Source organism: Ovis aries, chromosome X (genome assembly GCF_016772045.2).
Source record: "Ovis aries strain OAR_USU_Benz2616 breed Rambouillet chromosome X, ARS-UI_Ramb_v3.0, whole genome shotgun sequence".
Taxonomy (NCBI): domain Eukaryota; kingdom Metazoa; phylum Chordata; class Mammalia; order Artiodactyla; family Bovidae; genus Ovis; species Ovis aries.
In genome coordinates this window covers 95,837,093-95,855,865 of record NC_056080.1, presented here as the reverse complement: position 1 = coordinate 95,855,865, position 18,773 = coordinate 95,837,093, and the positions used below count along the sequence as shown (strand labels likewise).

At 42.8% G+C, this 18,773-nt stretch overlaps 1 protein-coding gene across 1 annotated transcript in view; it reads left to right on the top strand.

Moving 5' to 3' along the window:
* F9 (coagulation factor IX) overlaps window positions 1-11,972 on the top strand; it is a 36,315-nt gene extending 24,343 nt beyond the window's left edge. Inside the window, exons 7-8 of the mRNA XM_004022305.6 lie at window positions 7,678-7,792; window positions 9,901-11,972. Coding sequence (XP_004022354.1) covers window positions 7,678-7,792; window positions 9,901-10,448 — 663 coding nt within the window. The 3' untranslated portion in view covers window positions 10,449-11,972. The remainder of the gene's footprint in view (window positions 1-7,677; window positions 7,793-9,900) is intronic.
* Window positions 11,973-18,773: the final 6,801 nt, after the last annotated feature.

The following is an 18,773-nucleotide window of genomic DNA, read 5'->3' as shown; positions in this document are numbered from 1 at the left end:
TGCAGACAACACACATGAGAATCACCTGTCCCTGTTTTTGAGGTAACCAAGGGCTAGATTTGAGACCCATCATTATATATCTTTTCATGTCTTCCTTGAGTGAGTGAAGTCGCTCAGTCGTGTCTGACTCTTTGCGACCACATGGACTGTAGCCTACCAGGCTCCTCTGTCCATGGGGTTTTCCAGGCAATAGTACTGGAGTGGGTTGCCATTTCCTTCTCCAGGGGATCTTCCCAACCCAGGGATTGAACCTGGGTCTCCCGCATTGTAGACAGATGCTTTACCATCTGAGCCACCAGGGAAGTCTTCCTTGCTGCACACTTAATAGTGAGTGTACCTGTTGTCTCCTTCCTATCAGCCTAGATAGGGTCATCTGCAGTGTTCAAGATCACTCATCCCCACATACATTTACTCGCTATTTCATCCTTATGAAGTAAGATTACTGACTGCAGAGGTACCAAGCACCAGGTTTCAGTCTTGTCTTTTCCAAATGTGAAGAGCCATGCTACTCTCTAGGATACTCCAGAAAGACCCTGTCACACTTTCACACTGATTCCTTCCTCACCAGAGAAACTCTCTCTCCACACCCACTGTACCCAATTTCTCATAAAAGGTGACTGGGTTTCAAAAGCAGGAGATAAACTGAATATACAAGTCACTTTAGGGACATCCCTGGTGGTCCAGTGATTAAGAACTCACAGTCCTAATGCAGGGGGCCCAGGTTCCCTGGTCAGGAAACTAGATCCCACATGACTCAGCTGAAGATTCTGTATGCTGCAACTAAGACCCGGCACAGCCAAATGGAAATTTAAAAAAAAAAAAAAAGTTTAAATTCACTTTTAGACACAACAAAACAGGAAAACAAAACAAAACAGAATCTCTCCCCATTTATGGATGAGCCAACTGCCACCATTTCACAGTTAATTTGCAAGGTAGAAATACCTGATTTGATTGCAGACCCGACTGCAACACCCCTGCTGAAGGCCAAGCATCAAGAGAAAGTGAGCAACTGCTGTAGTTGCAACACCACCTAGAAAAGATTCAAAATGCTGCTGTGTCAGTAAAAGGGGATGGGGAATCACACCACCACGTGGGTGAAGCAATCTGGCAAAGAGGCCCAGATGGAGTTCAGTCTCCTATAGAGTAACGAATAATTTGAACGAACTGGAAACGTCTAACCTGTTCAAGAAAAGGGTTCGGTGAGCTGTTGGCTGGCGAGAGCTGAAGGCCACAAGTGCAAGGGGACGATGACTTTTTCTTGGAGGATTTACGGATGAAAGTTCCAGGCAGGCAGGTGGACCCTGTTCCCAGTGAAAAAAGGCCGTTCCGGCCACTTGGGTCAGTCACGGGAGCTGGGCAGCTTGGGGAGCAGATCCGGTCGAGCAGATGCTCGTGGAATTGTTGACTTGAGGCACTGCTCTGTCCTGAGAACCGCAGTAGCAGGACAAGGCCATCCCAGACCGCTGAGGGCCCGGGCTTACCTGGTGGGAGATGAGACGGGGCAGGCTAGGGACCACGGCCACCGCGCCCCACTCTGAGACCCTAAGAAGCGAGCTCACCTGCGTGGCTGTCAGCGACCGCGTGCATGCTTACCTTATTCTAGGGCTTTCTGTTCAACTTCCCCGCTGGAGGAAAAGCCGCTGCAGCCGTAGTGGGTTGGCCACAGGCGCTTCCCAGAACCCCCTGCATTTCCGGCTGCTCCGACCTCTGACCCCCAAGGTCAAAGGCGCAGGCAGACTTGACCAATCTCTGACCTCTAATCCTGCATCATGGTAACAGAGGGCCTGAGAGATAAGTGGAGGCGTGAGGCCAGTTACCTGCATTTTCCTTCCAGATGCCCAGCTCTGGGTTCAGGGCCCCTGGAGAACTCGGGTACTCTGCAGAGCTACTCAGGAGCTGAGAGAGGAAGCTAGAGGGTTGACTAGAGTCGGTATATCCTTGGCAGGGTGAGCGACTAAAACAGAACTCAAATTTCATACAGCTACAAAGGGAAGCGATGAAATATGTGAACATTAGAGAAAACAGGGAAATCGCAACACCTATATTATTAGACTACCTTCATCAACAGCTTAAAAGTCAGAAATTGGAGGAAGCAGCACTGAGTTTCAGCTTTGTAAACCTCTCACTTGCTTTTGGTCCTATTCGCTTGACCCTGCCAGCCAACAGTTCTGAGCATGTGCGAACCTGCCCTCAAGAGCTCCACCCTCCTCTTCTGCTTTGAGTTAGGATCTGTCTGGCCCTGGATGGGATGTGCCTGGTCTTTCTCTTTGGGTTTGTCATGGGCCTCAGGTTCCGTATTAGCCATAAGTATTATATGCTTAATCTGAGCTACATGGCCTAGATGGTAAAGAATGTGCCTGCAATGTAGGAGACCTGTGTTCGATCTCTGGGTGGGGAAGATTCCCTGGAGAAGGGAATGGCTACCCACTCCAGTATTCTTGTGTAGAGAATCCCATGGATAGGGGAGCCCGGCAGGCTACAGTCCATGGGGTCTCAAAGAGTTAGACACAACTGAGAAACTCACACTTTCACTTTTCATTGTACATTTAATCATTTGAAGATCATTCTAGGAGACTGAGAAAGCCAGAATACAATGGAAACTCAGTGGTTCAGTTTAGTTTAGTTCAGTTCAGTTCAGTTCAGTCACTCAGTCATGTCCGACTCTTTGCGACCCCATGAATCACAGCATGCCAGGCCTCCCTGCCCATCACCAACTCCCAGAGTTCACCCAAACTCTTGTCCATCAAGTCGGTGATGCCATCCAGCCATCTCATCCTCTATCATCCCCTTCTTCTCCTGCCCCCAATCCCTCCCAGCATCAGAGTCTTTTCCAATGAGTCAACTCTTTGCATGAGGTGGCCAATGTACTGGAGTTTCAGCTTTAGCATCAATCCTTCCAAAGAACACCCAGGACTGATCTCCTTTAGAATGGACTGGTTGGATCTCCTTGCAGTCCAAGGGAGTCTCAAGAGTCTTCTCCAACACCACAGTTCAAAAGCATCAGTTCTTCAGAGCTCAGCTTTCTTCACAAGTGGTTAAGCTTTCTTTAATCCTTTATATTGTTTTTGTTTAGTTACTCAATTGTGTCCAACTCTTACGACCCCGTGGACTGTAACTCGCCAGGATCCTCTGTCCATGGGATTCTCCAGGCAAGAATACTGGAGTGGGTTGTGCCTACACAGATCCAGTTCTTTCCATTTGATTAGGACACACCCCCATGGCAGACAACAAGTAGTTACCATCTGTATACACTGGAACTTTCTCTTTCTTCTGGTGGATGGGTGAATGGGGGTGGATATTGGGAGGAAAATAAGATATTACATGAACTTCCTAAGACTATACATATATCTTCACTTGAAAAGATAATCTTCTATTTTTCTTAGCTCAGATTATACAGTTCCAATTAGCACAAATGAAAACATGACATATGTAATCTCATCTGGCCCCACAAAACTATTTTGGACTGAACATTTAGAGAATTCTTCTCTAGGATGGTTTGATGAAGTCTATTTCAATGACTGGGTTTCCCTGGTGGCTCAGATGGTAAAGCATCTGCCTGCAATGCAGATGTCAATACTAGTCTAGTTAACCATTAAAAGCTAAAAGTGATCCTCCCCTCTGTGCTCAGAAAAATGAACTAGGGCCAAGGGCTGGGTGAATCACATCTGCAGGCTTAGTAAGCCATACATCATGTAGAAATGATTTGGCTCTTTATACGTAAGAGAACAAGTATGCAAAGAAAAATTGTTAGTAGGTGGCTAGGTAGGGAGAGTAAGAGTTTACTGAAACGACAGAGAAAGGTCAAGTTTGAGTTAAAAGGTTAAAAAAGGAACAACAGGGGAGCAGCTATTACTCTAGGCTGGCATTGTCAGTGAAGAACATCAAAATAGATATGTGAATGTGTATTTTGCAGATGTATGTGGGTGTGTTTGGTGTATATCTGTGTGTGTGTGAAAGGGAAAATGTGCTCCTGTTAGGATATAACAAACATTAAAATGTTTGACAGATCAGCACTCAGACACCTTTTTCAGAACATATGCTTTCCCATTTTTCTGATCGTTCTCCAAAGTGATATACAAGAACCTGTCCTTGGCCATGCAGACAGTTCATCCCCTAACATTTAGATAGCTGTGATCCTGAAGTAGTCAAGTAAACATTCCAAAACCAAGTCACTTGAAATATTTTTCAATGCAAATATATTTTAGGGCTTTTTCTTGGCAAAGATGTCTACCAAAATTTCTAATACTAATCAGGAATGGGAAAAAAAAAAAAACAAAAAACAAACAAACAAAAAAAAACACCACTCTTCAGGCTTGAAAGGACACAACTGTATTTCTCAGCCATCCACCAGAACAGCATAGGAGCTCCAGGCAGCAAGTCTTTGGCAGGAATCAGACTAGCTACAACATAGTCTCTGTGCCCGAGGCTGTGGCTATAATTCACTCTGGCCTAACTAGCCCATTAAGCTGAGAGATGTCCAAGTTGCCTCTCATATAGAGGGTAAGCACCATTATATCATTGTATATGAATGTTTAACTCCTGTTACTTGAGCAGATGTATTCAGTTGTAGTCATGAGGCCCAGTAAAGAACAGTGTTGTGCAAATTCGCCTGGTGAGGATACTCACCTGAGGTCTGGCCCAGTTTCAAGAACTGGCGACCAGTGCAGTTGCAGGGCCCTGTCTTCCAAATGGTCCCGCATTTGTAGTTCAACGCTTTGCATTTGTGTTTTTTTTTTTTAATTTTTATTTTACTTTACAATACTGCATTGGTTTTGCCATGCATTGACATGAATCTGCCACGGGGGTACATGAGTTCCCAATCCTGAACCCCCCTCCCACCTCTCTCCCCATATCATCTCTCTGGGTCATCCCAGTGCACCAGCCTCAAGCATCCTGTATCCTGTATTGAACCTAGACTGGCGATTTGTTTCTTACATGATAGTATACGTTTCAATGCCATTCTCCCAAATCATCCCACCCTCTCTCTCTCCCACAGAGTCCAAAAGTCTGTTCTATACATCTGTGTCTCTTTTACTGTCTCACATACAGGGTTATCATTACCATCTTTCTAAATTCCATATATATGTGCTAATATACTGTATTGGTGTTTTTCTTTCTGGCTTACTTCACTCTGTATAATCGGCTCCAGTTTCATCCACCTCATTAGAATGGATTCAAATGTATTTTTTTTGCATTTGTGTTTTATAACTCATGTTCAATGAGACAATGGAGCATGTGAGCGCTGGTAACCTGGAACCTCGAGTCACTGCAGCTTCACCTCTCAGTACCATGCAGGGGTGGATTCTTGATCTCCCTCTCCCCTGTCCCCTGGTGCCTTGGCTAGCTCTCTCTCCCCTTTCCCCAGCTGCCCAATGACCACTGCCACCGCCAACCCTTGGCACACTGGCATATGCCCCCTCCTCACTGCCAACAGCTACTGTTGTCATCCTCCTCCAGCATAGGCATGCAGAGACTTGAAGCTGGGTGCCCAGACTCTATGCCATTTGAGGAAGGGGCATGGCCACATGGCATCTCACATGGTCAGAAATGCATCCTAGCACATTTGGAGGGGGAGTAATAGGGGCAAACCTCTTGCCTCCCTTCATTCCAGGAACTGAACATATCCTGACATGCAAGGTGAAATCCCCTGGGAGTCACCATTGGCTATTGATTGCTTCAGTGGACCAGTGGGAAGGGAAGATGGCCTGAGAGCACCAGCACAGGGCTGGTGGGAGAGGGGACCTGGCAACTGAGAGCTGCATTTGTGAGTGCCTGTTCTGTGCCCCTGGGCACCTGTGAGTGCCTGCGCTCACCCAGTGGCTATGCCCCACACATGAGGGAGCCCAACTTTAAACAGTAAATTCACAACACCATGAAAGGTTGTGAGAGACCACAGAAAAAAAGCAAAACTGTTTTATTTTAGTATCTTCCATGACAATTTTTCCTAGCTTGAACAAGGGGACCTGCATTTTCATTTTGCAACAAGCCCTGCAAATTATGTAGCCAGCTCCTCCTGGAGCAATCACTTTTAAAACATAAAGGTCACCAAGCCATGGAAATTCTGAAACAGAATTTCTCGAATTTAATTATGCATAAGGATATTCTGGAGATCTGCATTTTCTCCCATCCCATGCAGCAAATATTCTGATGAAATCTTAGTGGGCTCCCAAAGCTGCATTTTATAAATCTCCCAGATGCAATTGGTCCACCAAGCACACTAGGAGAAATACTGGGTGCTTAGAAGCCTCACCACTAACTAATCTTAACTAACTGCATATCTAAACCTCTGTTTGCTCGTCTGTATGGATGTGCCACTCCACAAAGTGTTGTGAGTATTAAATGTACATGAAACACTTAGCACAATGATTTGTCCATAGTGAGCAATACAGATTCAAGATGGTGGGTGAACTGGTGTTTATTATGTTGTGTGAGTTTTCCTATTTTTTTTTAATTTTTCAACATGAAAACGACAGCTAGAATGAGAGAGAAACCTGTGTTTGGAAAAGAGGGTCAGAGGCTTGCAGTGAGTCAGCCCCATAGGTCTCCATGTGGGAGGCTAGTGCTTTAGTGTCTAGGATTAGCCAGGGTTCAGTAAATAGAATTCAGGACAAAAAGAATTGTCACTAGAATATGCCCCCAAGGACCTTCTCAGACTCACACCAGAAAGGAGTGACCACCCCCTTTTCCTATTTTGTTATGAATGGCTTATGCCTGAGGCTGTATGTGCTTCAGTAAAAGGGCAGCAGCGCCCACAAAGGGTTTACCAAATGTTGAGTGTGCCCTCTAGTGTTCACACTTCCCAGCTTTCTTCCTGAAGAGGTGGACCAAGGCCCTTGCATACACAGGAAGTGAAAATTCTCCAAGTTGATCTAGACATTGAGGTAGTAAAAATATCCATAGTCCACTCTGGTTATATGATGAATGTATAGATGAAAGAATGGATTTGCCTCTTATCTAATCACAGCCAGGCTCAAGATAGTGCTCAAACATCTCTGTCCCCAAATCAAACATAGCTTAGTAGATCCTTTAGGACAGGGCAGCTTACAGATCCAGTGAGGGGAGGTGGAGATGGTAGGGGGGAGGCCGGAAGTAGTGCACAAGTTTGGCTGTTGCTCCCTGCCTGAATGGGCATAGCACAGCCATTAAGTCTCATTTCATATCATTCTTGTTGAGAAAGGGCTTGAAAAGATCTCCTGGAAAAGTCAGTAGTTTTTCTTTCAAATGCTATATGGCAAGCAGATTTCCTCGTGCATGGACAGGAGACTCAGTAATCACTTGATCTCCAGGAGTCAAGTCAGTGCGTTTCTGAATATACCAGCCATATCCCCAAGAAGCAATTTATGCTATCAGAGAACCTAACTTGCCTAGAAAAGAAATCCAAGGACCCCACATCATACAAAGAAGCTATTTCCTCCTAGTTGCCTCATCTAGCACTCCCCCTAGCTATCACTGCTCATTCTCTTCAAGACAGTTTCAGAAATGGCTTTTTTGACTGTGCTCCAGGAACACTAAGACATCTTCAAAACTGACACTTGCCAGAACCACTCCACTTCAGCCAGCACCTAGAAGCCAACTTTTTGCTCACTCCTCTAAACAGCACACGTGTTTTTTGTTGTTGTTGTTATTGTTGTAGATCAAATATATTATGTAGTAAAATTCATCATTTTGTTTCCACAGGTCCTTTTGCATGGTGAAATTGCTGCATTCTGTGGAGGTTCCATCGTTAATGAAAAATGGGTTGTAACTGCAGCCCACTGCATCAAGCCTGGTGTTAAAATTACTGTTGTTGCAGGTAAATAAACAAGGGATAGTAATTGTTTGCAACAGCCTAGATCTTCTATATGACTGCTATATCATTTGGGTATTGGTTTAGTTGCTAAGTCATGTCCAACTCTTGCGACCCATGGACTGTAGCCTGCCAGGCTCCTCTGTCCACGGAATTTCCCAGGCAAGAATACTAGAGTGGGTTGCCATTTTCTTCTCTAGGGGATCTTCCTGACCCAGGGATTGAACCCCCATCTCCGGCATTGCAGGCAGATTCTTTACCGACTAAGCCACTAGGGAAGCCCATATCATATTTTACTAGAGTCTATTAAGATCATTGCTAAATAAGTGGAACTAGTGGTAGAGAGGCCATCTTTTCAAAATCCAACTTATTCCATCCTAATTTTTTATTATTGTTTTTTGGCCACACGACACAGCATGTGGGATCTTAGTTCCCCAGTTCAGTTCATTTCAGTCACTCAGTCATGTCCGACTCTTTGCGACCCCATGAATCACAGCACGCTAGGTCTCCCTGTCGATCACCAACTCCCGGAGTTCACTCAAACTCATGTCCATCAAGTCGGTGATGCCATCCAGCCATCTCATCCTCTGCCATCCCCTTCTCCTCCCACCTCCAATCCCTCCCAGCATCAGGGTCTTTTCCACTCTTCACCTGAGGTGGCCAAAGTACTGGAGTTGCAGCTTCAGCACCAGTCCTTCCAGTGAACACCCAGGACTGATCTCCTTTAGAATGGACTGGTTGGATCTCCTTGCAGTCCAAGGGACTCTCAAGAGTCTTCTCTAACACCACATATGCAGATGACACCACTCTTATGGAAGAAAGTGAAGAGGAACTAAAAGCCTCTGATGAAAGTGAAAGAGGAGAGTGAAAAAGTTGGCTTAAAGCTCAACATTCAGAAAACTAAGATCATGGCATCTGGTCCCATCACTTCATGGGAAATAGATGAGGAAACAGTGTCAGACTTTATTTTGGGGGGCTCCAAAATCACTGCAGATGGTAATTGCAGCCATAAAATTAAAAGACGCTTACTCCTTGGACGGAAAGTTATGACCAGCCTAGATAGTTCCCCAACCAGGCATCAAACTTGAGCCCCCTGTGTTGGAAGGTGGACTCTTGACCACTGGACCACCAGGGAAATCCCTCTGCATCATTCTTTTGGCAGACCTTTATTAGCATTCATCTCAGTGCAAATATACTTATCTATTGATGTGTTCATTTCCCCACCAGACTGAGCCTTTGCAAAAGCCATGTCATATCACTGATGCTTGTATCCTTACCCCTGGCACAAGCTGTAACCTGCCCTCAATTGACATTTGAATGAATGACCAAATGAATGTATTATCTGTACTCAAAAAAGTGGTCAAAATCCTTGAAATTGGGAATGAGTTTGAGCAAGCTCCAGGAGTTGGTGATGGACAGGAAAGCCTGATGTGCTGCAGTCCATGGGGTCACAAACAGTCGGACATGACTGAGTGACTGAACTGAACTGAGGATAATTCATAACAAGTCAATTCATTATCACCTGTGAACAGGATGAGACTCGTAAACAGCATGGGTGAACAGATCCATCTATCTGATGGTCCTGAATGACTTTTTGCTCTGAAAAGTATGCATTGGCCCTCAACTAAGTTTTACCAAAATCGTAACAATACAAGAATAAAATATTTGACACTTGATTGGCAGGTAATTCAATGGTGCCAAGTGGACACTTGGAGAATCTGCTTCTTTATGTGAAAGGTGCTATGTGACTGAAGAGAAATTTATTTTCAGTGGTTGAATATAAGCTGCCAACTAAGGATAGGGGCTTCCCTGGTGGCTCAGTCAGTAAAGACTCCACCTGCAATGCAAGAGACCGCCTGTAGTGCAGGAGACTGGGGTTCGATCCCTGGGTCAGGAAGATCCCCTGGAGAAGGAAATGGCAACCCATTACAGTATTCTTGCCTGGGAAGTCCCATGTACAGAGGAGCCTGGTGGTCTCTAGCCCATGGGGTCACAAGAGTCAGACACAACTGAGCGACTAAACCACCACAAGGAAGTGATGCTAGATGGACACTTGGAAAACATGTTTCTTTGTGGGAGAGACTGTGGCTCAAAAAGACATTTCTTTTCTATAGGTGAACATAACACTGAGAAGCCAGAACCTACAGAGCAAAAGCGAAATGTGATCCGTGCTATTCCTTACCACGGTTACAATGCATCTATTAATAAGTACAGCCACGACATTGCCCTCCTGGAGCTGGATGAACCCTTAGAGCTAAATAGCTATGTAACCCCTATTTGCATTGCTGACAGGGAATACACGAACATCTTCCTCAAATTTGGTTACGGTTATGTGAGTGGCTGGGGCAAAGTCTTCAACAGAGGGAGGTCAGCCTCAATTCTTCAGTACCTGAAAGTTCCACTTGTTGACCGAGCCACGTGTCTTCGATCCACAAAGTTCACCATCTACAATCACATGTTCTGTGCCGGCTACCATGAGGGAGGTAAAGATTCATGCCAAGGAGACAGTGGGGGACCCCATGTTACCGAAGTGGAAGGTACCAGTTTCTTAACTGGAATTATTAGCTGGGGTGAAGAGTGTGCAATGAAAGGAAAATATGGCATATATACCAAGGTGTCCCGGTATGTCAACTGGATTAAGGAAAAAACAAAGCTCACATAAAGAAAAATGCATTTCCAAGGCTGACATATTTGGAATTGAACATGGACAAGGCCCTTTACTAACTAATCATTTTCCCATCTCTTTAGATTTGAGTGTATACCTTCTATGAATATTCCTTTTTCTCTTTTTGGGGAGAAGTCTAGCTAGACTTCATATTTTACTAGAATAAGTAGATAAGAAAATGTAATCACTAGAGAAACATACTGTGGTGGGAAATTGTGGTCATGCCTTCAGGTCCAGCCCTTGACCAAATTGTGAAATTGAGTTCTTCATCCTGCCCATCAGGCGTTGTAGTTCTCCACTGGAGCAACTCACTGCTTCTCTGTCCTTAGCAGCATTCCACATGCCAGATCTTTCTTACATCCCCGCACCAAGTTAAAATTTAGTGGATCTGTATCCAGGATATTTGGTCTAGTCCATCATAAGGCCAGCCCCACATTCATCCAGGAAGAACATAGAAGCAGCTGAGAGATTAAAAGTCATGGGAAACACTACTTCTTTTTCAATATCCTTATTTCTGCATCCTTTATCCTTTCCACCTCCTAATGCCCAAATCACCTTTTCTCTTTCTCTCCCCTTTTCCCTACATAGGCATTACAGGAGGGAAAGGAAGCATTGTACTGTTTTACTGCTGCTGCTGTGCACCTATCAAACCCAAACTTGCTCTCAGTTTGGTCTTGGGCCACCTTTTCATCACACAGAGATAAAGTTAGGTGCCTGATCTTGGAGGAAAAGTTCCTCTCAGACAGTCACATTATTAAAATAATATATAATGAAAGGAATGACCCATAAGAGTAGTTTCCTATGGACTTGTAATTGTGTTGTTATGGAGGTTTGACTAGACATGGTTCTGTGAAGGCAAACGGGCACGTCATTATAACCAAGAAAACTGACATATAGCCAGGTGAGTTGACAGCTTGCAAGTAGAGTGAATAGTGTATTCAAGAAAACTCATTGGTGTGTCTCCAGTGTTGTTCGTGGCTAAGGAAGAAATTGCTCAGACCAGAAAACATGAGCATCATGCCTCCTCGACTGGCATATTGCTACAGTGGAGAGGGCTGCACCAGGCTTACAGACATGTATCATTCCCATGAGCCAGTAAACTCCCTTTTGCCGGTTCCATGCTCACCAGACCACTTTTTTAAATTATAATTAGGCCTTCTATATTATATTCTCTAGAGGGTTATTGACCAACCAATATATCAATCAATCACATCAATATTGTGATCTATTAGACTATTTCCCTTTGTGAATTAAACTGATGTTCTGATTCACACCTTGGCTTTTCATTAATCTGGTTGATGTGAATAATTTACCCTGCATGTGATCACATGTGGAACTACTGACAATACCATGTTTTGGACAACTTTGACCCAACAAAGCTGCTGCTGCCCCTGCCCTCATGTTACCCCCATCCAGGCCTCACACTTGCTCATTTCTTTCAACTTACTTTCATTAATCCCTTTTTTCCTTGAGTTTTTCAAATACAAGTATCAATAAATGTAGTTTTCAATTCCTCAAAAAGTGTTTTTTGTTGAATCATTCAAAGAGAGGGCTCCCAAATACTACATTTGGCAGGATACTCAAAAGAATGCATCCAACTGCCATATGACACAGCAGAGATTTGATGCTCTGTCGTCATGCAGCTTTCATGGGAGACAGTGTGTGCTGTGTCCTGGTGAGGACAGTGGTCTGGATCCACACAGAACAGAATTGAGTCTAAATATTTGTGAATATGGCTTTGGATAAGTCACTCCGCATTTTAAAAAGAGATTTTAATTTACTTGGCTGTGCCAGGTCTTAGTTGCAGCATGTGAAGTCTTACTCCCTGACCAGGGATCAAACCCCGGTCTCCTGCATTGGGAGCACAGAGTCTTAGCCACTAGGCCACCAGGGAAGTCCTAATCACTCTACATTTTGTGCCTTGACTTCTGCATTATGTAATGATAGAGTTTGACAGGATGCTCTCCAAGGGCCCTTTTTGACCTTGTGATAGTCAGTGAGTTCACGTTCTTCCACTCTTATTCAACAAATATTCAGAGTGATTACTGTATGCCAAACTCCAATAGTGTTTATTACATTTGAGTTCACATTTGTATAGTTTGTGAGTTAACTAAAATAATGTATGTGAATTGCCTTGTTGTCGCCTACTATGCTACTACACAATAGTTGCTCAGTAAATGTTAGCTAAATCTGAATCCATGTTTATCCCACAATAGGAATTACTCTTGTATTGAGTTATCAGGAGAAGAGGCCAAACTTAAATAAAAACAATGCCTAGCATTGAGGTTTCATGAACAAACAAAAGAAATCAATTTGGCTATTGTTGGCTAAAGGCGAGAGGAGACACTGTGATTATCCACCTTAGGTTTGAGTAGGACACTGATTCATGTATGGAAACGCGTTACTTCACGTTTGAACGATGCAAGGTCTGTAGCCCCAGCACTCTGCGATTGGTAAAAGGGAGCCGGCCTTGTTGCCATGGTGACCCCCCTTTACAAAGAGAGCAATAGGGGCGTGGTCTTACACTTCCTGTGATTGGTCTTCCCTGCGGCAGAGGGAGGAGCTCCTGGGCCCACCAGTCTCGAGCCACAGTCTTTTAGCCCATGAGTTCAAAAATGACTGCATTCTTTAAGAGCCACCTGCGGCATGTTGCCACCAGTAAACATTTGGGACCTTTAAGCCCACCTAAGAGCTTCGGAGCCAGGCCCTCACTAGATTCTACCTAGAGCATTTATAGTCGCCATATAAGAATCATTAATGCTTTCAAAATCGCTGTAGCTGCTTAGTCTAAATGGGCTGAAACATGCTGCTGCAATATTGGAAGTGACAGGTTAAAATAGAACTCTTGCTGAGTGGAGAAAAGTGTGTTAATGTAGTGCAGTCATTTCAAATTGCTGTTTAAGTATGATTGTTTTGGGTTCTTTTGAATATTAGTTGCTAAATGGTGACAGGAACAAAATGTCCAATTTTCTCTGCCAAGGGAGAAAGGTTTTCTCCCCTACTTTCCTGAACTGTGACAGACCAGTTCACAAAATTGCTTAATTATAATTCTTAAACCACTTCTGAAAGCTGACAGACCAATCTAAGAAAGTCAGAGCTGCAAGGGCCCTTAGACACAATCCAAATCACTCTGTCCATTTAACAGATGAGGAAATTGAGGCCAAGATAAGGCCAGACCCAGGTCTCCCACTTCACATGTGGAAGTACAGTGCTTTCAATTAGAGCTTTGTCTGTGTTTTTAGGGTAGCGGGGGGCATTCTGCATTGGTGGAAATCCTTTCAGCAAACCTGGGACTGAACACTGCCTGAAATTCTTATTGCTACCGCCGCTAAGTCGCTTCAGTCGTGTCCGACTCTATGTGACCCCAGAGACGGCAGCCCACCAGGCTCCCCTGTCCCTGGGATTCTCCAGGCAAGAACACTGGAGTGGGTTGCCATTTCCTTCTCCAATGCATAAAACTGAAAAGTGAAAGTGAAGTTGCTCAGTCATGTCCGACTCTTTGCGACCCCCTGGACTGCAACCTACAAGGCTCCTCCATCCATGGGATTTTCAAGGCAAGAGTACTGGAGTGGGGGTGCCATTGAAATTCTCATTAATGATGCTCTAATTGACAAACAAGTGACCAAATCAACAAGACTGTCGGGTAGCAGGGAAGGCAGAGTGGCCGTCCAAAAACAAACTGGAACCAAAGTCCTGGACTCAGAGCAGCACCTGTGGAGTGAACCTGCAGTGCTGGTGTCTGGCTTTTAGCCAAGCTGAGAGAACTGGGCCTACCAGGTGTGACATTTGACTTCCAGAGCAAGTTGATCACTGTTATCTGGCACACAGTCATCCCGGAAACATTTCAGCTCGATTGATTGCAACCCCGCGGGGCAAAACATAGGCAGCACATCAAGACAGCAGGCTACTGCAGAAGTTGTTTGAAAGTTGAAGGAAGGCTTCAAAAGCCAGCCGAACCTGGGGTGCTAACAATGCCATACAGTCCTGGGTGACAAGGGAAACAGACTTCAACAGCTGACAGGCAAAGCACTGTCTGAGCAAAGCACTCAGTGCTCCTTTTGAATATGAGGCTGATGCCATTTAGAAATCTCAGGATTAAAAAAAGAATGTTAGGGTCAGTGGATTAATACAAAATAAAAACTGGGGGTGGGGGGCTGGGGGAATTTCATGGTTAAAGCCACAAAAATCATGTTCTTGAAACTATGGAGACTGCCGAAGTTACAGCAGGCAAAAAACTTGGCCTGGGACCCCTGTCCTTTCCAACCAAGCCAGGTATCCAGATTACTCATTTTCTCAAAGAGTACTTTCAAGGCAGACTATTTCCACTGTGTCTGTGGGGTTATTTATGGCTTGTCTAGAGATTTCCAGTTAATTTCAGCCTCTAGTAGGGATAAGGTTATCCGAAGGGAAAAACAGCAGGCAGAAACTTTCTTAAAGAGGCAATGGCTTCTAGAACAGAGATGAGGACCTGTCACAGAAGGAGAATAATATTTTGAACTCCTGGCCAGATCATTTCACCCTGGTAGGAGACTGACCTCCTTTTTCCCCCCATCCTCACCCCTACCCTGTCCCAGGGAGTTACCTCTTGATTGGAGAAGGATGGAAATAGGCACAGGGATATTCCTGATTCCAAGGACTTCTTTTCAAAAGGTTGCTTCTTCACAATGTTAAATATGAGATCCTAATCTATAAAAACTTGCTGATGCTTCCAGCATGCTGTCGTAGATAGCTTCTGCAAATCAATAATCATGTAGTGGCTCAGGTGTTGACCTCATAAAGCTAAAAGGGTCCCAGGCTTTACACATGACATGCTTTAGTGAAGATCTGTATATAAAAATCTGTTTTCCTCTTGGAATATATGACAAAAATAAGCATGCATTTTCATGATATTAAAACTCAGCCAAATAAAGAATTAAGTAGCCAAATTAAGAATGCACCAGGTCTCTGAGAAACAGCGCATGCATGTGTGCTGTCACTTCAGTCATGTCCAACTCTGCAACCCTATGGACTATAGCCTGCCAGGCTCCTTTGTCCATGGGGACTCTCCAGGCAAGAATACTGGAGTGGGTTGCCATGCCCTCCTCCAGAGGATCTTCCTGACCCAGGGATCGAAGCCCCATCTCTTAAGTCTCCTGCATTGGCAGGCGATTTCTTGACCACTAGCGCCACCTGGGAAGCCCTGAGAAACTCAGTGCATGCTTGTTAAATGAATGAACCAATGGATAAATGAAATGGAAGGAAAACAATCTATTACTGACCACATCAGAGCAAAACACAGTCATCTAAGGTAAGAATGAGAAATTCACTCTGAACACAGGGAATATGCCATAGAAAAAGAGACAGATATATAGAATGCCTACATTCATGTCCTTCCAAGGATTATGAGAGGAGTTATCATTACTTTCTAGGAAATGTAAAACAGATTAGCCTTAAGACCATGGTTATAGTCTTGAGCTCCTTGAGCACATGTGTCAATGTTTCCCAGGGGTAGATACTTCAGAGTGGAATTGCTAAGCTATACAGTATTTACTTCAACTTTGTTTGGTATTAGCAAATTGTTCATCAAAGGGTTGTACCAATTTATGTGCCAGTATCATCATGTAAGAGTTCTTGTTTCACATCCTTTCCAACACTTGGTATTTTGAAGAACACAAGCAGATTTTAAAGCTACAAATTCTCATATGTAAAATGGCTGTTTTGCATTGAATTCAGGTATTTTGAAACTAGCTCTAAATGTATAAGTATAGCTTTGTATCTTCCCCAAGGTCAGTAAAGAGACCACTTTACTTTCTAATATTAGATTCCAAAACATCCACTAGGATTTTTCCATTTTAAGTCATTTTTGTTATGGTTGAGAAGTTAAAGTTCACTTATTTTATTTGTTCTTGTAGCTTGCCATGTAAAAGAGCACATTCACTATCAAACTGAGATTAAAAAATATATTCACTAAGATAATTCTCAGCACATCACGTTCTTTTCATGCTTCAGATCTTTCTGACTTTCACTCTACCCTGGTCCTCTGTTCTATTATGATGTTTTAATTTATTCTCCAGCCTGGGTTTTGTTTGTTTGGTTATATTGGGAGTAACTAAGTTAGTGAGTCTATCTCATGAATACTTAGACGAAACGTATCTTTGGAACAGTTTACATTTTATTTGCTTTGGGCTTAAGGAAAGTTTCATTTACCTTTTTCACAAAGTCCAGCTTCATGGGCTGTTCTCAATACACATTATTAGTCCTATTTTGTATACACTTGCTTCAGAATTTAATGGTGAATTCGCATATGCGAAATGAGGTGATCAACGATTATAAGGTAGCTTCTCATCAAGTACAAGGGAAAACTTTTTAAATTTTTAATTAATTTTTACTGGAGTATACTTGCCTTACAATGTTGTTAGTAAGCAAAGTGAATCAGTTATACAGATACATATATACCCTCTTTTTAAGATTCTATTCCCATATAGCTCATATAGGCCATTAAAGAGTACTGAGTAGAGTTCCTCGTGCTATACAGCAGGTTCTTATTAGTTACCTATTTTACACATAATTTGTGTCTGTGTGTGTGTGTGTGTGTGTATATATATATATATATATATATATATATATATATATATATGTCAATCTCTATCTTCCAGTTTATCCCATTCTCCTCTTTCACCCCTGGTAACCCTAAGTTTGTTCTCTACATCTGTGACTCTATTAAGGGAAAACTTTAGACTTGAGTTATGTCTTGAGCTTTAACATAGAAAATACATTTTGAACTAAAGAGACATTTTTTTTAAAAAAAGCCAGTTGTCACTTCTATTAATTTCCTTTTGAATGATATAAAGGGTTTAGTTTTGTCTGTAACATTGGTTGGTTGGTTTGCTTGCTGTCCTTGAGCAGACCCCATAAGACCAACTACAAACTGATCATCCCAAATCAACAAAGGGGAAGTGTACTGAAATGTAATAAAAATGACTTATTTTGACAGTTAATTGCTTGAGACTTGATTCACTGAGCACTCTGGAGTCTACTGCTCCTAAGGGAAGACCATTCCTGTGTTCTAATACCTACTAATAACAAGCATTTTTCTCAGAGAAAGTCTGTTAAGTGAAACTGGATTGATTTCTGACTAAACCTCAAACAAAATCACTGACCTAATTTCTCTTCAAGTGGAGCATTTCCCATACTGTCTTATACTTTCAAAAATATACTCTGAAATTTTCTCTCTTCTTAAGAGAATACCATAGCCTAGAAGTTGGGAAGTCTTTTATAACAACTACATACTGTATATTGTGAGATTCATATGTAACTGTGGAAATGTCAACAATAATATTGGGTTGGCTATAAAGTTCATTCAAGTTTTTCCATAAGTTCTTACAGAAATATTTGAACAAACTTCCTGGTCAGCCCAATATTTATTCCTCAGCCAATGCATAAATAAAAACTTGAATACACATTTTAATTTTCAGGGAGTTCTTGAAGATGAATTAAATGTGTGATTAAGCAGTTCACTGCTGGTGCTTCCTCAAAAAAGCTAAAAATAAATTTAAAGTCCGAAAGAAATAGCTGAATCTGTGATGGGATAGTCATTAAAACAACTAAAACAACCCAACCACACCAATGTGATAGGTTTTGATTCTCTTTCTATATTAAGGCATAAGTTCTAACTCCCAAATGGGCTGTGGAAAAGATTAAGTCTAGCAAACCCAGCTAAGAGCTCTTTGCAAAATCAACAGTTCAGAAAACAACTGTGGGTATCTAGATGCTTTCCAGTTTTCCTTGGGCTTCATCAAATGGAAGCAGATTTTTTTTCAGTGTGTGGAAATACCCTCTCACAACTATGGCTATCTAACCCCTGAAACCTCATGTACTGCCATCCTACAGATTTGGGTAAAGAAACTTTTTGAGCAAAATATTTTACCCTAGTTCTGGTCAGATGTCTCTGTGTCTCTGTCTCTCTCAGAGAAGCAAGGCTACAAGTAAACATGTTTTTACAACTTTCCTAGCACTATGTATTAAACTGTCTCTCATTTCCCGACATGCAATGCTACATCCATCAATACAGCAAATTACATATATATAAGACTCTGTTTCTGGGTTTTCTTTGTTCTATGGTATTTTATCTATCATTGAGCTCATTTTCTTTGTTTTATTTATTACAACTTCATGACAAAAGTGAAGGTAAGCAAGTAACTCAAAACAATTATGGTGTCTTTAGTGTATCACTAATAAATGAAAGGAAAGGAGTTTTCTATTTTCTGACAAATCATACCAATGTTTTCTTAGGTCACTCCCTCCAGGCAATAGAAATTAAAAATAAATAAATAAACAAATGGG